Raw genomic sequence first — 19,304 nt, forward strand, 5'->3', positions numbered from 1 at the left:
ACTTCAATGCCAAGAAAATATCGGAGATCACCAAGGTCCTTAATTTCAAATTCAAAAGCAAGGAATGACTTTAATTGAGAGATACCTATGATATCATCACCTGTCACAATAATGTCATCAATATATCGTATCAACATTGTTATTCTACCATCAACTCTTCTAATGAATAAGGTATGGTCAGCCTGAGATTGATCAAACCCAATCTTTAAGATAGTATTTTTGAACCTGTCAAACCAGGTTCTCTGGGACTGTTTGAGCCCATACAAGGACTTCTTCAGGCGGCAGATTTTTCCATCTCTGTTAGGAAAGCTTACTCCAAGTGGTAAGTCCATATACACTTCCTCTTGTAAGTCCCCATTAAGGAAGGCATTTTTTACATCCATTTGATATAAAGGCCAAGAGAAATGGGCAACAAGAGATAGGGTTACACGAATAGAGTTCATTTTAGCAACTGGAGCAAAGGTTTCTAGGTCAATTCCATAAGTTTGAGTGTATCCTTTGGCTACAACTCGAGCATTGTACCTCTCAATCGAGCCATCTGCCTTGTGCTTAACAGTATAAACCCACTTACACCCAACAAGAATCTTATCTTTAGGACAAGGAACAACCTCCCAAATCTGGTTCTTTATTAGGGCCTCCATTTCTTGGATCATAGCTTACTTCCAATGAGGGGACTGCATTGCCTCTGTAACACTGCGAGGGATGGAAATAGAAGAGATGGCAGAAATATAGGCACAATAGACAATAGGAAGGTGAGAGAGCATCATAAGACACACTAGTAATAGGATACTTGTTACATGTCCTCTTCCCTTTTGAATGGCAATAGGAAGATCAAGGTTAGAATCGATAATAGGATTGTCGTGAGGTTCAAGATTACCTGAGTTTGGGGAATCAGATTGTGATGGGCATTCTGCTTTAGGATCCACCCTCTTACTGCGCCTGATGAAAAACTGTTGCCAAGACCAAGGTCGATACACAGGAGGAGGAGGAGAAGGAGTACCATCATTACAAGAGAGGGAGGAATAGAGGTAGGAACAGGAAGGTAGTAGGGAGTCCGATCTTCACTCGCATTCTCCCCTTGAAGAGAAGGACATGATGATGGAAAAAGGAAGAGGACTCCAAAAAGGTAACATCCTTAGAGACATATCTCTTGCCAAGTAAAGCATCAAAGCATCTATAGCCTTTCTGGACTGGAGAGTAACCAAGTAATACACATTTAACTAATTTAAGATCAAATTTATGCCGGGAAGGACTCATATCATGAACAAAACACACACAACCAAAGATCTTGAGGGGTAGATTAAAAGGGGGTTCATCAGGGAAGAGAAGTTGATGAGGAGAATGAAGGTTTAGGACCCTTGATGGGAGTCTGTTAATAAGATACACAGTTGACTCAACAGCATCACCCCAGAAACGAGTGGGAATATGAGTTTGAAACAGTAGACCACAAGCAACTTCAACGACATGCTTGTTGTTCCTTTCAGTCACCTCATTTTGTTGTGGAGTATGACTGCATGAACTTTGGTGAATAATACCCCGATCTTCAAGAAATCTATGCAATTGATGTTCAAAGTGTGCTTTGGCATTGTCAGATCTTATTATCTTCACTCTTTTCTCAAACTGTGTCTACCATATTCATGAAGTTTTGAACAATCATAGGAACTTTATCCCGACTTTTCATCAATTAGAGTCATGTATACCGACTATAGTCATCAATGAAGAGGATGAAATATTTATACCGACCTATGCAAGGGATAGCATATGGACCCCAAACATCAATATGGATCAAATGGAAAACATTACTTCTTTTGCTGCTTGCAAAATATGTGGTTCTACATTGTTTGGACAGATGACAAACTTCACATTCAAAATTCAACTTTGGCACAGAGTCAAACAGGTTTAGAAACAAAAGTTTTATAGAATTGAAAGACATATGACCAAGATGACAATGCCATAATTTCAAAAGACTGATTTTTTCATTTGAACAAAACTTAGTCTAGCTTGACAATCCATTCTCTGAAGGTCCATTAAAGAGGTAGACTCCATGATTTTCATGCCCGCTTCCAACCATCTTCCCCTTGCTCAGGTCCTGAAAAACACAACGGGTAGGAAAAAAGTCACTGAGCAATTATGGGATTTCGTAAGAGAATTAACAGACAAAAAATTTTAATGTAGCTGGGGCACATGAAGAACAGATCCAAGAGAAAGGTTATGAGTGAGTTTGACTTCAGCCTGACCCGAAATAGGGGTTTGAGATCCATCAGCAACGGTAATCTTGTCCTTCCCTGGGGTTAACTTATATGAGATAAAATGTGAGGGTATACCAGTTATATGGGTACTAGCCCCAGAGTCTACAATCCATGGGCTAAAAGGTGTGGAACAAGCAAGTGCAGTACCTGTTTTGGCATATGAACTAGATGGATTACTAGATCCAAAACCAGATGAGGAGGATGTACCGCCCTTTTCCAGCTGCAACAATATTCCTTAGTTTGTCCATTATGTCAGAGGAGTCAAGCACATCAGAAGGTTGAGCACCATTACCAACTGTGGCCAAGTGAGCATTGCCCTTCTTCCTAGTTTTGTACTTTTTCGTCTTTAAATGAGGATTGAGCTCCCAACACCTTTTCTTAGTGTGTCTTGGCTTCTTGCAAAAATCACAAATAACATCCTCAGCCTTGGTGCTTGCTAGTATTTTTATTGGGTCAAGATGACATAAAAGCAGAGTGATCAATCATAGGAGGTTGCATCATGGCGGCCCTTCGACTTTCTCCCCTTGTACAAGGGAGTAAGCGGAAGCAAGAGAGACAATTCCAGCACTGTAAGATTAAAAGGTATCCCAAACAATTTGATCATGAAGGCTTCATCTTGAAAAACCTTGTTGTTACAGGCGACAGTCCATTTGTTCACCAGAATGACACCCGAATCAGTTTCTAACCTATCAAAATCCACTATTTTTTCTTCAACATGCAAAATTGCTCGCCTTCTATCAAAAGGGAATATCATAACTCCTTCCATTTGAAGTTTCTTTCTTAGTTTATCTAGAATAAATCCCAGTCTGTAAACTCCCTTCCTGTTTCCAAAATCATTTTTCTTTCCCACCCTTCTCCATTTCTTTCCAATGTCAACCTTTGCACTTTGTTAACGCAACTTGCACTTATTTCTGTTCTACCTCTTTATTTTTATTGTTTTGGTAGACTTCTCTTCTGGAAAAACTATTGTCTTTCAATGCCAAATACTCTTGCAACATCTGAGTGACCAACCTCCAACCCGTCCCCTGTTTTCCTTCTGGAAAACAAACCATTTGTCTTCTATTACCTCCAAAAAACTCTATAACAGCCACAAACCAGCTTTTCTGGTTGTATTTCAACGCCACCTGGTACCTTCTTCTTGCAGCTTCCAGCGATCCCATCCAGGCATTTTTCTTCATTGAGAAGAGTGCTCCATCAATGAACCCCTTCAACCACTGTGTAGCTTCTCCTGTTAGAAAAATAGTTGCCCTTCCTTTTTCTCTTATTTTTAGAACTGAAAGGTTTTTGCTCTTTCCTTCTTCAAAAACCAACTTCTTTGTTTCAATCAAGGTCTTGACTCTCCGACTTCTCGCAGGAGTCCCCGTGATTAGAGGTATCCAAAAAACTCTGCATCTTAATGATCCCCTTTCCTCTTCCCACCCAATCTCCAAGCAGAGGCAAAACACCAGATTATTAATCTCATTCCATAGCTGGTACACCCTGGCCACGTTCGTGCTTGTGAATGTCTTTGCAAACCCATCTCAAATCTCCTTTGTTGTCTTTATTTACAAGAAATTTCTACTAATATGTTGGAGCATCAAATTATCTAGCCTTGACATCACCATGTAATTTTCCTATTCCCACTTGGCATATTTCCTTGTCTACCAATATGGAGTACGGAGTTTTAGAAACTGTGTACACTCCAACTAATTGGTGCGATCAAGCTTTACAGTATGGAGTTTCTCCCTAGCATTGCTTTATATTTGATTCCTTTTGGATATTGATATTCTATTAGTAAACTTGTGATAAGAGAAGTCCAAGGTTGTGAACAGGGGACAACGAGATAAGAATAACATGGTACAGAATGTTAGGAAGATACAACTATCAACCCCATCCCAAAGGTCAAAACGATAGTATATTATATGAGCCAAATATTTACAAAATGACCCTTCTAGGGGAAAATAAGAAATTAAAAATAAATAAGAGCTGCACAAAAATAATGGAAAGGCCCTCAACTATTTTTTCTCTACACTTCCCCTCAAACCAGTTTTTTTTGGTTTTTGATCAGAGTAGTAGAATTGGACTATAATCTGTCCTAGGTTTAATGAGAAATTAACCAACAAAGATTGAAAAGAGAGGAGGATAAGAGAAGAGAAGAGGAGAAGAACTCAAAGAAGGGAGTTCAGAAAAGAGAGAGAGAGAGAGACAATCAACATCTGCCCCACTCTTACAATTTATATTAATATTCGAATGAAAGTAAAAGGGCTGAATTACCCTTATTGTTTACATAGAAAAATAATAAAAGAAAACTAATAACTATAAACTGAAATAAACTACCAACTAACAAACTGAAATAACTAACTGCTAACTATAGTTTAACTACAGTCATATGAACACAGTGCAGACCACATCAGTGTTCTCTATACTCCCCCTCAAGTTGGGAATAGATGTTTGTCATTTCCAAATTGCATAGATCTGCCTCTAACTTCTTCACTGAAACAACCTTGGTGAGAAGATCTGCAAGTTGCATGTTGGAGGTGATATATGGAAGACACACTTCTTGAGATGCAACCCTTTCTCTAATAAAATGTCGGTTTACTTCAATATGCTTAGTTTTGTCATGTTGTACTGGATTATGGGCTATATTAATAGTAACCCGATAATCACGGTACAACATTAAGGGTTTCTCATAAGCAATACCCAACTCCTCAAATAGTGATTTCAACCATAGTATTTCAGCCACACCATTTGCCATGGACCTATATTCAGCTTCAACACTGGAACGAGAAACAACATTTTGTTTCTTACTCCTCCAAGAGACAAGATTACCTCCTACAAAAGCACAATATCCAGAGGTAGACCTTCTATCATCAACACACCCAGCCCAATCAGCATCTGTGTAAACTTCTATCTTCATGTGATCATTATCCTTGAATAGTACACCTCCGCCTGGACACCTCTTCAAATATGCCAATATCCTCTCAACTACAAGTAGGTGAGTAGTTCTAGGGGAGTGCATATACTGATTAACAACACTGACTGCATAACTGATGTTCGGTCGTGTGGGACAAAGATAGAGGAGTTTGCCAACTAACCGTTGGAACATAGCTTTATCTTTAAGGGGCTCTCCACCCTCTGCACTGATCTTGTGATTCTATTCAATAGGTGTGTCAAAAGGCTTAACACCCAACTTTCCAGTTTCTTCCAACAAATCAAGAACATACTTTCTTTGAGAAACAAAAATCCCATGCTTGGACCTAGCTACCTCAATACCCAAGAAGTATCGTAGCTGTCCTAGATCTTTTACCTCAAACTCTTGATGAAGGAGTTTCTTAAGAGGCTCAATCTCACTCTTATCACTCCCTATCACTACAATATCATCCACATATACAACAAGCAGGGTTAAGGAAAAATCCACTTTCTTGATAAACAAAGTGTAATCTGACTGAGCTACACTTAGCCAAACTTTTCAAGAGCTTATTTGAATCTATCAAACCAAGCTCTAGGGCATTGTTTTAGTCCATACAAGGCTTTGTTCAGCCGGCAAAACTTCTTTCCTATTTTTGCACTATAAAACCCAGGAGGCAACTGCATGTAAACTTCTTCTTGCAAGTCTCCATTGAGGAAGACATTTTTAACATCCATCTGAAACAAAGGCCAGGAGTAACTGATTGCAAGAGATAATAAAACTTTGATAGTGGTCATCTTTGCTACTAATGCAAAAGTCACCAATTTGTTTATACCAAATGTCTAAGTAAACCCCTTTGCAATTAATCGGGCTTTGTACCTTTCAATGGAACCATCAACATTATGCTTCACAGTAAACACCCATCTACATTCAATCGGTTTCTTCCCTTTAGGTTGATCAACTAGCTCCCAGGTATTGTTTCTTAGAAGTGCATCCATGTCTACCTTCATTGCATCCTTCCACTCAGGAATTGACAAGGCTTCCTGCACTGTTCTGGGAATGGGAATATCAACAATGGATGCAAGAAAGGGCTTGTAAGAGGGAGACAAATGACCATAAGTCAAGAATTGGGAAATGCAATGGGCTATGGATGTGGTGCAACGGCGTTTTCCTTTACGGACTGGAATGGGGAGGTCAAGGTCATCCAATGGAGGTGAGGGCTCAAAAAAAGGTGGTGAAGTCTCAACAGTGGAAGGTATCTCATTTGTAATATCAAATAAAGGAACTGTGGTACCTGGATCTGGATCTGCAGAAGGAATTGGGGCTGGCCTGGATTGTTGATGACCGAAATCAACCTGCCTCCACCGTCTGTGATAGACTCTCAAATCTTGGCACCTCTGACAACCCTCCCCATTACATCCCTCTTTCACTCAATGGGACATGTAAAGGAACTTCTGATGAATTAACCCCAACCTCACTACTCTCCTCCTGAGGAGAAACCCTGGGATAATAGGGTACATCCTCAAAGAAAGTGACATCCATAGAGACAAATCTCCTCCTAGAAGTGGGTTCATAGCAACAATTTCCCTTTTGAGTTTGTGCATAACTAAGGAAAATACATTTTGAGGCTTTAGGATCAAAATTGGAACAATGAGGGCCAAGGGTCTGAACAAAGCAAGTACAACCAAAGGTTTTAAGGGGAACGGTAAACAACTCTTTATTAGGATATAAAAGAGTGAATGGAGGTTTCATGTCATGAATCCATGAAGGAATTCGGTTGATGAGATATACCACTATAAGAATGGCATCTCCCCAAAAATATATAGGCACATTGGAGTTAAATATGATGCTTCTAGCCACCTCCAATATGTGCCTATTCTTTCTCTTAGCAACCCCATTCTACTGAGGTGTATGAGGACAAATACTCTGATGGATAATCCCATGGTCAAGAAAATAAGAGGCTAATGGTTTTGCAAAGTACTCTTTTGCATTATCGGATCTAAAAATTTTGATTTTGACCCCAAATTGGGTTAAAATCATCTGATGAAAGATCCAGGTCAAGGTAGGAACTTCATCTCGAGAATGCATAATGTAAACCCAAGAAGAGTAGGTATAGTCATTAACAAACAGCAAGAAATATCTATACCCCCCTCATAGCAGTGATGTGATAAGGTCCCCAAACATCGGTATGCATAATGTCAAAAGGAATACTACTTCTTTTATTACTCAATGAATAGGTTGTTCTACAATGCTTTGCAAGCTCACAACTTTCACAAATCTCAAAATGGACATTTGGACAGACTCAAACGAATTAGGAAACAAACTTTTCAAAGACCTAAAAGATAAATGACCTAACCGGTTATGCCAAAGCATAACCTGGCTAATAGATTGAGAAGCAAAATACCTCCTAGCTTTACTATCTTCCCAATGAGATCTCCCTCCAACACATCGATCAGGGGAAAAGGTCACTGAACAATTCTGGTTTTTAGTAATGATACTAACTGAAAGCAAATTAGTACTAAGTTTAGGAACATGCAAAACTAAAGACAAGGAAATGGCATTAGACAACTTGATGTCTCTCGTGCCAGAAATGGGAACAAGAGAGCCATCAGCAATAGACACTTTGTCTCTACTAGAAGATAAGTGATAGGTAGTAAACAGTGAGGGCAAGCCAGCCATACGATTAGATGCACCTGAGTCTATCACCCATCAGTGTTCAGTGTTACCTGGAGCTGAAGCATGATAAGATGAGGCCCGTGTAACTGAATGTGCAAAAGCTGTGGGAGGAGCTGATGACGGTGTTGACGGCTGAGATGATGGTGCTGAATTACCAACTTCACTCTCCAACTGAGTCAGAGCAGCTAAAGTGTCTAGTGATGTGCCTCTTGTGTCCGATGAAGTTGCACAATCAATAGTAACAACCACATTGGCATTTTCCCTTTTGTTTCTAAGTTTTGCTGGAACTAGATGGGGATGCAACTTCCAACAGGTGTCTTTAGTATGTTTAAGTTTCTTGCAATGTTCACATACTAGGTCCCTTTTGTCCTCCTTCTTCATATCCCTACTCTCTTCACTGTGCACTAAGGAGTAGTTAGGGTCACACTATCTCTCGTTAGTAGTTGTTGTCTCACAATATCATATTCAGAATTCAGACCGGTTAGGAATTCAAAAATCCTATTAGTTTCAACTTTCTTTCTGTAAGTCTGTGCATCCTTTTGACTTTCCCACTCAATTGTTTCTAGGTGGTCAATTTCATGCCACAAGGATTTCAAAGTTGAGAAGTAAACCGAGACTGGTTTCTCTCCTTGCTTAAGATTATTAAACTCAGATTTCAGCTCATAAGCCCTAGAAACATTAAGGGGTTGGGAGTAGGTCTCTTTCATGATGTCCCAAATTTCCTTAGCTATTTTTGCCCATAAGTAGTTTCGGCTGATATGTGGCTGCATGGAGTTGCACAGCCATGTCATAACCAAATAGTTTTCTTGAACCCTTTTGGCATAAGTTTGATCCTCCTTAGTTGGTTCCTTCACATCCCCCAACAAATAATTTAGTTTTCCTCTACCCCCAATGGCCACCATAGCTGATTGGGCACATTCTAAGTAATTTGATCCATCAAACTTAATAGTTGTAATCTGAAAGGTGTTCTCAGACATGTTACCAGAACCACTAGCCCCAAAAACACCTTCCCCTTGGTTCTTAAACTCCATTATTGGTTAAGATGTTAATAAAAAAACACTATTTTATTGCTGTGATAAGAGAAACTGCACCGAGAAATTGATAACAGCCGACTTAGAAGGATGAATTTGGTTCGGAAACTACCCAGAAAAAATAAACAGCTCTACTAGATCTCCAAAGAACAAGAGCACTCAGTCTGGAATAAAAAAATGGTCCAACTACTGCCCAAAATTAACAGCAGTCTTGAATTTCAAGGTTTTCTCTTAAAACCCTAAAAACTCAGGAGAAGAGAGGAGATTTCCCAACCGCACCTCTCAGAATAAGCAAAAATAATCTTTTTTTAGCTCAATCTCAAGAAAAACAGCTTCATGAAAAAAACTCTTGCCGCCACCTTCAAATTGATATCTGAACCCTAATCTTGAGGATTCGTAACTGCTTCTGATTCTTCCTGATCACTGGATCTCTTCAAGACTCTACAATCTCTTTAGTAGCAGCCTCACACTACCAGCAACCTCCAAGAACCAGCCGATGACCTTTCTGCTGAAACTTCCAAACCTAGGAGGTTCTCATGTAGTCGGCCCGATTAGACAAGCATAAGAACTCCTAGGTTGGCTCTGGTACCAAGTAGTCGAATAGGACTACAATCTGTCCTAGGTTTAATGAGAAATTAACAAACAAAGATTGGAAAGAGAGAAGAGGATAAGAGAAGAGAAGAGGAGAAGAAGAACTTGAAGAAGGGAGTTCAGAAAAGAGAGAGAGAGACAATCAACAGCCGCCCCACTCTTACAATTTCTATTAATATTTGAATGAAAGTAAAAGGGCTGAATTACCCTTACTGCTTACATGGAAAAATAATAAAAGAAAACTAATAACTATAAACTGAAATAAATTACGAACTAACAAACTGAAATAACTAACTGCTAACTACAGTCTAACTACAATCATATGAACACAGTGGGGACCACATCAGTGTTATCTACAATCAGCAAAAGAATTTTCCATTCATTAGTTAATTCAGAAACTTAGTACAACTATTATAGCAATCCCACGAGCCCCTATTACACCAGATTACAACTTTGCCCAAAATAAAAGAGGATCAACTCCTTGTTTTGCTAAACATCTGCCATCCCATTTGCAGTCCTTACCCAGATGAACTTAGAATTAAACCTCTTTACTAGAAACCAGGTGATGAAAGAAATCTTGATCAGATTTGTAATACACCATGTACTCTGGCTGATCCTAGACTTGGATGGATCCTACCAGAAAACTTTTGAAATCTGCTCTATACCAGCTTGTTATTGAAGTCAGCAATAAGAGAAAAGTAAAATCAAGTAAACAGGTAATTAATGGAGGTAAAAACCACCTTTCCAGTTTCCAGACCAAGGAAATAGCATTAGTTTATACAAACCAGGAAACAGAGACATCAGAGACCTTTTCTTGTCCTGTCAGTTCTGCAAGATGACATAAATGGTAAACATATGTGCTGACCTTAGAAGAATAATCAGAAATATTATTGACATTAACCATTCTTCCACTTATGAGGCAATAGATCAGTGTTGGTCCAAGATTCTTCTCAACATTTTCTGTAAGAAAATCAGGTTGATCAACAGTGGTTTAACAGTCCATGATCATCAGTTTGGCAGGTATATGTGTCATTAAAATCCAATTCAATGGTCCACGGTCAGAGGGTTCTCTCAACAACCCATGAAACACTATATGTCTCGAACATCAGTTCCAAGACATTCAACATAATAAATCTTGGCCCTATGAATCTATGATCAAGAAAGAAATAAAAAAGGAGCGGAAGAGGTGAAAAGACCAGGGAAGTTCAGTCATTTCAACAGCAGTTCAATCGCCTTGAGGAAAGCTTTTGGATTGAAGAGAAAAGATGTAATTTGATCTGTCTGATGGTGCTCTGATAGGGCATAGAAAGTTAAGAGATAAAGAGAAGACAGAAAGAGGAGAAAGGATTGTGTGAAAGTAAATGAACAGTGTTTTAAAAGATGATGAAGTTACATATCTGCACTTGTGCCTAGAAATACAAATACCACAGGGACCAACTAAGAATAATGCCATGGTATCACTTAAATAATTCTCTTTATAATTTATGAACAGGCTTGCACTGTTAACCTACAAAAGTATATGTTTGTGCCATATAAAATAAATTGGACTTGACGTGTTAATACATAAAATAATGTATCTGTGTGAGTAAAATTCACATGGAAGAGCTCTATTCTTGATTTTATGATACTAATGTAAAAAATATGGGATGAGCCTCAAGCAACTAAAGTTGTTCATCTATGTCAGATGCAAAAGTGTGCATCAAAACTATCCCATACGGCCTTTGGCAGTATTTATACATCGTACGGGAGTAAGGCACTTAGATAGGCAATCAAGAAGACCTTTTCTTGGGTTCAACATTCAGCAAAAAGTATATCTATAGAAGCCAAACAATGAGGACACAAGGAACTGGGAACAGTTATATTGGGGATCATTCTCCCAGAAATGTATGATAAACATAAAAGAACATCAAAAAAGAATAGACTAGGCAGAAGAGGCTGGCATAAATTTCATGGGATGCTAGGCACATAATTGTTGTACAATGTTTTTTAAACAGAAACTGTAATAACTTTTATTATTTCAATAAAACTTATACAATAACTTTGACTGCTTTTTGCTCCTACAGAGCCACTCCCCAAACCACATCATGCCAACAAAGAAGCCCAAAAGACTTGTTCCCAAGACCCCCATAGGCCCTGCATCTGTGTTTATGCATTCATTATATGTACATTATCTAATTTAGTTGTTTGGCTTTCTTTGAAAGGCTCCAATGGGTTTTCGCATGAGGCGCTATCTCAAACAAGAAGCTTCTGAAGGGCGGGTAATTTTACTAATGTGAATGAAGAGTTCTATTTTGATCTAATGAAATGATTTGTTATAAATATATGTATCTCTAAGTTTCCATCCAATTAATCTTTAATTTTTAAGCATATCTTGCTTTTCTTCAGGCAATAATTATGGATCCTTTCAAAAAACGCTTTGTTACATCCTGTCATGGTGTTCCACTTGGTGGTATTGGGTATACTTTTGTTATTAACTTTTATTACAAATTTTGTTAGTTTTATTTAACTTTTATTAACTTTTGGGTAACTGAAATAATGTGGAAATTTATTTTTGACTATGATGATGCTCTTTTCAGATAATAAAAAAGGGCAGCACAGTGCATGAGGCTCCTGCCAATGCAGGTCCAGGGAGGGACAGATGTACACAGCCTTACCCCCTGCACATACAATGAGGCTGTTTCCAAGATTTGAACTGTTTTGGGACATAAGCACATGGGCTTGGGCCTGTTACTTTTATATTATGCTCTTGTGTTTATTTGGGGGGTAATAGGCGTGGGCTTGTATTGTTCTGTTTTTGTGCTTTTGTACCTTGCTGCCACCTAAGCCGGGGCAAAGTTGTCCATGCATGTAATACCGTAAAGCTCTCATTTAAATATCAACAAGTGGCTGGAAGAGAAGATCTTCTGCCCATTCTTCCTTTCAAAATCTTCTCTTCTCTTCTCCAAACTAGGGATTGAATCTTCCTGGTATTAGAGTACTAATCCTACCCTGGTCTGCATTGTTCTTTCTCCTTTTTTTTCTTGTCTTTCAGTTTGCTTTTTCTTTCTCCTGGAACCCTAGTTCTGGTCGCAAATCTCTAGGGTTTTTCCTTGGGGTTTCAAACTAAGGATACCCTAAGCTGTTTAGCCATGAGCTAGTGGAGCTCATGATGCAGGGAATAGTCAACTACAACTACTAGAGAGACTGTTCTCTCAGGTGTAGAAGTTGGAAAATCAAGTAGCAGTCCAAGAAGTTTTCTGGGCTATTGAAAGCAGGAAGGATTCGGTTCAAGGATCTTAAATCATGTCTGAAATAGTTTTCTGGGACTGTTAACATTGGAGTCACTGTCTTTGGATTGTTACACCCTTTCTTTGGACTGCTAGCTTGTGCAGAGTTGCAGTAAGTTCAGTATATCCTCAAGCACCAGTCTGCCACCAGTGAAATGACCTCTAAAGAGAACAGGTCAAGTGAGAGTGTAGGCAGGGGTAGGTAAGGCAATAGAGGGGTCTACCTAAAGGACGGTAGATGGCTCTGGAGGTGGAGGAAGGGAAAGATTAGTTGCAGGCTTAAGGGAAGCTAGGGTTTCAGTCCGAAAGGGCTACATGGGAGTTCTGGAAGATTGAGGTGAGGAGAGTAGAAAGCTACAAACAATAATATGATTTGATAACAGTGATAGAAAGAAAAGGAAAAGAGGTTCTTGAAGAGAAGAGAAGAGGAGAAAGAGAAGAAGAGATGGGGAGAAGCCAATAATGATCTGGCCGTCCCACTCATTGTCTTATATACTCATGAAATAAAACCGATTATAATGACTAACATGCCTTTAATAGGGTGGAGCTCCTAACATAAAAACAGTCTCAAAAATAAATATAAATTAATGGGCCTTGGGCCCAATAACACAAATGATTCTAAAACCTAAATAAGATAATACATCAAAAAAATTGAGTCTCAAGACTCTTCCTCAAGTTGGGAGTAGATGTCATACATTCCCAACTTGCGTAGATCATGTTCAAGCTTATTTCTTGCAACTCCTTTGGTGAGAACATTAACTAGTTGTAAGTTAGATGAAACATATGGTAGGCACACTTTCCCAGATGTCACCCTTTTTCTTATGAAATGTTTGTCCACTTCTATATGCTTTGTTCTATCATACTAAAATGGGTTATGGTCAATGTTAATTGCTGCTTGATTATTGTTAACAGATGTTATTTTATATATGTATAGTACCGCAAGGGTACTATTGTACTTTTCCTTTTCTTTATGTTTAGTTGTTGTCGCCCTAGTATAAATATAACATACTGCGCCGCCTGCAGTATCTCTTTGGACTCTCAGTCCTCTTGTCTCTCCTCTCCTCTCTCCCTTTCTCTCTTCTTCCTGTACAACATGGTATCAGAGCAAGACGTCCAGGTCTGAAGGGTGAAGTCGAGCAGTCTGTCTTTTCCTCTTCCAGCATGTAAAAGACTTTGTTTCAAGGGTGACAAACTTTCAGAAGTTATCATCTACTGTTCATCTGCTGTTCGGCTCCCTGATGTTCGACTGAAACTTTCAGAAGTTATCATCTGCTGTTCAGCTGCCCTGATGTTCGACTGAATACCTTTTGTTTACTCTCTTCTCCTTTCTGGTCGTGTGCCTGTGCTGGACCTGTTTTAGGTCTGCCGATTGGATGTGAGGTGAGCTGCACCTCTTTCTTTTCCTTTTTTTTTTGTGGGGGTCGTTTGATCCCTGTGAAACTGTAGGTCGTAAGGACCTTGTTTATGTGCTGCAACAACAGCTTTTTGGTGGACTGAAGGTCTGGAAGTTGAAACCGTAGGTCGTAAGGACCTTGTTTATGTGCTGCAACAGCAGTTTTTTGGTGGACTGAAGGTCTGGAAGTGGCTGGTACCTTCTGTAACAACTTTTTTTAAGGCTGTGTTCCTCTATTGGATGTTGTTTTTGAATCTGAAATCATGATTGGTGAAGATTCTGCTACATCCGGAGTTTCCTCAACGCTGAATTGAATGAGTGGGGGTGTGGACCTATCCTTTCCCATGGCTGTTGTCCCTCTTGATGGTTTAAATTATTTAGAGTGGTCAAGAGGGATCAAACTGAACATCACTGTAAGGGGGAAGATAGGTTATATTAATGGGAGAATAAAAGAACCACATTCTGGGAGTGCTGAATATGATAGATGGAATCAGGAAAACAACATGGTTATGTCTTGGCTTTTAGTCTCTATGCAACCTCAAATAAGGAGGAACTTTATGTGGGCTGAAATGATAAATGAGATCTGGGAACAAGCAAAATCAACATATTCAGAACTGCGACACTATGCAAAAATCTACCAACTATAGGCAGAATCGTCTACTTGTAAACAAGGGGAGAGGTGTCTATCTGTATATTACTTTGACTTGACTTCTGTCTGGAAGGAGTTGGATCATTATCAAAGTGTGGAATGGAAGTGTGATGAAGATGCAAAACTGTACAAAAAACTCGTCTCCCAGCAGAGAGTGTTTGCTTTCTTACATGGTTTGAACCCTACATATGAGTCTATCAGGGTCCAGATCCTCGGTTTTAAGGATCTTCCATCAGTCCAGGAAGTTTATGCTCTTGTACAATCTGAAGAAAGCAGAAGGAATCTGATGAACAGTTCTGGTGGAGATGCAGTTGTATTGGCCGCGAAAGGGAGTGTTACTACTAGTGGAGGAAATTCTTCTAGGAAAGGAGAACTTCAGAAAAAAATGGATGACAAAGATAAATTGTGGTGTACTCCTTCCCAGAAGCCCTGACACACCCGAGATACATGCTGGGATCTCCATGGAAAGCCGAAATGGGCTCAAGATTTGAATAAGAAGAAAAGTTCAAATGTGAATAAAAGGTCAGGACTGCAAGGTACAAAGAAACACACTATGGCCAACATGGCTGCTCGAGAGAATCAGCCCCCCATCCATACTGTGACTTAGACACATTCATCTAGATTTGACCCAAGGGAGGATATTATGAATTCCTTCCGTGACCATTTAGAGCTCTATGGTAGAGCAATTCATCAGATGGATGCTCCTCCCTCAACCTCATTTGCGTCTACATCAGGTAACTCTGCCACAACTTTCCATGTTGCTTCTCATACCCTTGTTTCTACATGGATCATTGATTTTGGAGCGTCAAAACACATGACTGGTACGTCCTCTTACTTTCAAACCTATCACCTTCTTTTTGGAAGAGACAAGGTGAGACTAGCTGATGGATCGTATGCTTCCAAAGATGGTCAAGGAACCGTCTCTCTTCCCCTTGGCCTTACACTCTCTGAGTAAAAAATCCCTAAAATTTTCCATTAGTTTGTTCTCTGTTAGTAGTATTACTAATTCCTTAAATTGCTCAGTGACATTTTTCCCTTCTTACTGTGTGATCCAAGATCTGGCCTCGGGGAGGACGATTGGTAGAGGACGTATGGTTGGTGGACTTTACATGCTGGAGACTGGTCTTCATGTTACAGAGTCTAAGAGTCAGTCCTATAAGAGTCAAGTTTATTTATGGCATTGTCGCCTTGGTCATTTATCTTTTGAGTCTTTGAAAGTGGTGTTTCCTGATCTGTTTAATTCAATGTCCGTTTCAAATTTCTCTTGTCAAACGTGTCAATTGAGTAAACATTGTAGAACTCATTTTCTTCCAAAAAATAGTAAATCTGAATTTCCTTTTCACATTGTTCATTCTGATGTGTGGGGCCATGTTACTTTACCATCTGAGAGTGGTTACAAGTATTTTATCACCATCATTGATGATTATTCTAGATATACTTGGGTATATCCCATGCGAACCAGGGAGGAAGTACCAAAAATTATCCAAGATTTTCAGCGGATGGTCTTCACTCAATTTCAAACTGAATTTTCATAGTGATCTCACGGAATTTTTTGCTTCGCGTGGTTCACTTCACTGTAGCTCTTGCGCCCAAACACCACAACAAAATGGTGTTGCTGAACGAAAGAACCGCAATCTCCTTGAAGTGGCCCGGGGTTTATTACTCCATATGAATGTCCCCAAACGTTTTTGGCTTGAGGCTGTCATTTGTTCTACCTACCTCATTAACCGTATGCCCTCTCGTTGGTTAGAGTGAAAAGCCCCACATCAGCTTCTCTTCCCTAAGGCCCCCTTCTTCCCATTCCTCCTTGCGTATTTGGTTGACGGTGCTTTGTCCAAAATCTGTCTCCCACTCGTGGGAAATTGGATTTTCGTGCTATTCCTTGCATATTCCTGGGGTACTCCTTCACTCAGAAGGGATACTGTTGTTTTGATACTGTTTCTCGGAAATTCTATGTTTCCATGGATGTCTCTTTCTTTGAGAATGAGCCTTTTTTCCCTATTTCACCTCAGGGGGAGTGTAGGAATGAGGAGAAACTGGTTCAGCTCCCTTCTCTTCCTGATCCTCCGCCTTTTTGTGTCTTCTTCCATCGTCGCAAAGGCCAACCAAATTCAAGAGCTGTGGAGAATCTAGAAGTTGTACCTTTAGTGCCATCAAACTCCTCGGGGGCGGATCATACTCACTTAGGTACCTTGGTTCCCAATGATGTCCCTGACCCCATTACAATTGATACCTCTATTGCTAATGACCTTGACCTTCTTATTGCTCACAGGAAAGGTGTTAGATCGTGCACCACTAAACACCCCATTTCCCACTTTGTTTCTTATGAGAACATTTCTCCCTCTTTTCGTGCATTTCTTACTTCCATTGACAGTGTCCCTATCCCTAAGAATGTGGCAGAAGCTCTTTTAGTACCTGAATGGACAGATGCTATGACGGAAGAAGTTAATGCTCTTCATAAAAATGGCACATGGGAACTTGTAGATCTTCCTAAGGGAAATGATCCAGTTGGATGTAAATGGGTGTTCACAGTTAAACATAGGGCTGGTGGCACAGTGGAGAGGTATAAAGCTCGTTTAGTGGCAAAGGGGTTTACTTAGGTGTACGGAGTTGATTATGCAGAGACCTTTGCTCCTATTGCGAAGATGAACTCCATTAGAGTTCTATTCTCTCTTGCTGCTAACCTTGACTGGGATCTACATTAGCTTGATATCAAGAATGCATTCTTGAATGGTGACCTTGAAGAGGAAGTTTACATGATACAACCCCCTAGTTTTTAGGCTGAAGGAAATGAACAGAAGGTGTGCAAGTTGAAGAAGTCTTTATACGGGCTAAAACAATCACGAAGAGCCTGGTTCAGAGATTCCATGTTGCGGTTCAGTAGAAAGGATACAAGCAATGTCAATTTGATCACACACTGTTTATGAAAAGAGGAGAAGGTAAAATTGCTGCTTTGATAGTATATGTTGATGATATAATTGTCACTGGTGATTGGAAGAATGAAATCTTGAGGTTGAAGAGTTTTCTTGCCACACAGTTTGAAGTAAAGGATCTAGGGCCTCCAAGATACTTCCTTGGAATCGAAGTTGCCCGCTCAAAAAGGGGTATCTTCATTTCCCGAAGGAAGTATGTCCTAGATTTACTCTAGGATACTGGAAAAATGGGAGTGAAGCCAATTGACTCTCCCATTGATCCCAACCATAAATTAGGTGATAGCCAAGGTGAACCTATCAAGGATGTGAAACAGTTTCAGAGACTTGTAGGGAGATTGTTATATCTTTCTATGACTCGCCCAGACATTGCTTATGCTATTGGTGTCCTTAGCCAGTTTATGCATGCACCTATGTCCACTCATCTTGAAGCAGCAGAAAGAATCCTTCGATATCTTAAAAGGTTTCCAGGTGCTGGCTTGTTGTTTCAAAGACACGGGCATTTGAAAGTTGAAGTGTATATTGATGCAGATTGGGCTGGATCTCAAAATGACAGAAAGTCTACTAGTGGCTACTGCACCTTCATAGGAGGAAACCTAGTTACCTGGAGAAGTAAAAAGCAAAGTGTGGTTGCTAGATCCAGTGCTGAAGCTGAATATCGAGCAATGGCTCATGGAGTGGCTGAAAGTATGTGGATAAAGAATCTGTTGAGTGAATTGGGTTTTCTAGTGGACAGGCCTATGACCCTATTCTGTGATAACAAAGCAGCCATAAACATTGCTGCTAACCCAGTGCTACATGATAGAACAAAACACGTTGAAGTCGACAAGCATTTTATCAGAGAGAAAGTCATCACAGGTGAAGTGTGTACTCCCTATGTCAGCTCTGAGGACCAACTTGCAGACATCTTTACAAAAGGACTACACCACTCAAGACATCATGATCTATGTGGCGAGTTGGGCATGATTGATATCTATGCTCCAACTTGAGGGGGAGTGTTAACAGATGTTATTTTTATATATGTATAGTACTGCAGAGGTACTATTGTATTTTTCCTTTTCTTTATGTTTAGTTGTTGTCGCCCTAGTATAAATATAACATATTGCGTCGCCTGTAGTATCTCTTTGGACTCTCAGTCCTCTTGTCTCTCCTCTCCTCTCTCCCTTTCTCTCTTCTTCCTGTACAACAATTATCATAGTACAACTTTATAGGTTCCTCCGCATCAATTCCAATCCCTCCTAGTAAGGACCGAACCTAGAGAAGCTTTGAAACACCATGTGCTATAGCTCTATATTCAGCTTCTACACTTGACCCAGCTACAACTAATTGCTTTTTACTATTTCATGAAATCACATTACCCTCAACAAGAGTGCAAATTCCTAATGTAGATCTCTTGTCGTCTAGTCATTTTTCCCAATCAACATTTTTTTAATCTTCTAGCTTCAAGTTTTCATGGTCAACAAACAATATTCTTCTACATAGGTGTCCTTTCAAATAGGAAAGTATCCTCTCAATGGTTCTTAGTGCTGAACTCTTAGGGCATGCGTTTATTGACTCACCACACTAACTGCATAGGAGATATTTGGTCGTGTCATGCACAAGTATAACAGCTAGGCCACCAAGGCTACAACT

General features: G+C 39.7%; 1 protein-coding gene across 6 annotated transcripts in view; it reads left to right on the forward strand.

Moving 5' to 3' along the window:
• LOC148852903 (uncharacterized) overlaps positions 1-19,304 on the forward strand; it is a 115,529-nt gene that overhangs the window by 34,267 nt on the left and 61,958 nt on the right. For 4 of the 6 annotated variants that reach the window (XM_088945401.1, XM_088945398.1, XM_088945399.1 and 1 more), the window contains exons 4-5: positions 11,636-11,692; positions 11,820-11,890. In XM_088945401.1, the coding sequence (XP_088801527.1) occupies positions 11,636-11,692; positions 11,820-11,890 (128 nt within the window). Of the gene's footprint in view, positions 1-11,635; positions 11,693-11,819; positions 11,891-12,010; positions 12,075-19,304 lie in introns of all 6 variants that reach the window. The other 2 variants (XM_088945402.1, XM_088945403.1) reach the window with 1 other exon arrangement.

This window comes from Nelumbo lutea, chromosome 5 (genome assembly GCF_056320005.1).
Source record: "Nelumbo lutea isolate HS-2025 chromosome 5, American lotus-T2T, whole genome shotgun sequence".
Taxonomy (NCBI): Eukaryota; Viridiplantae; Streptophyta; class Magnoliopsida; order Proteales; family Nelumbonaceae; genus Nelumbo; species Nelumbo lutea.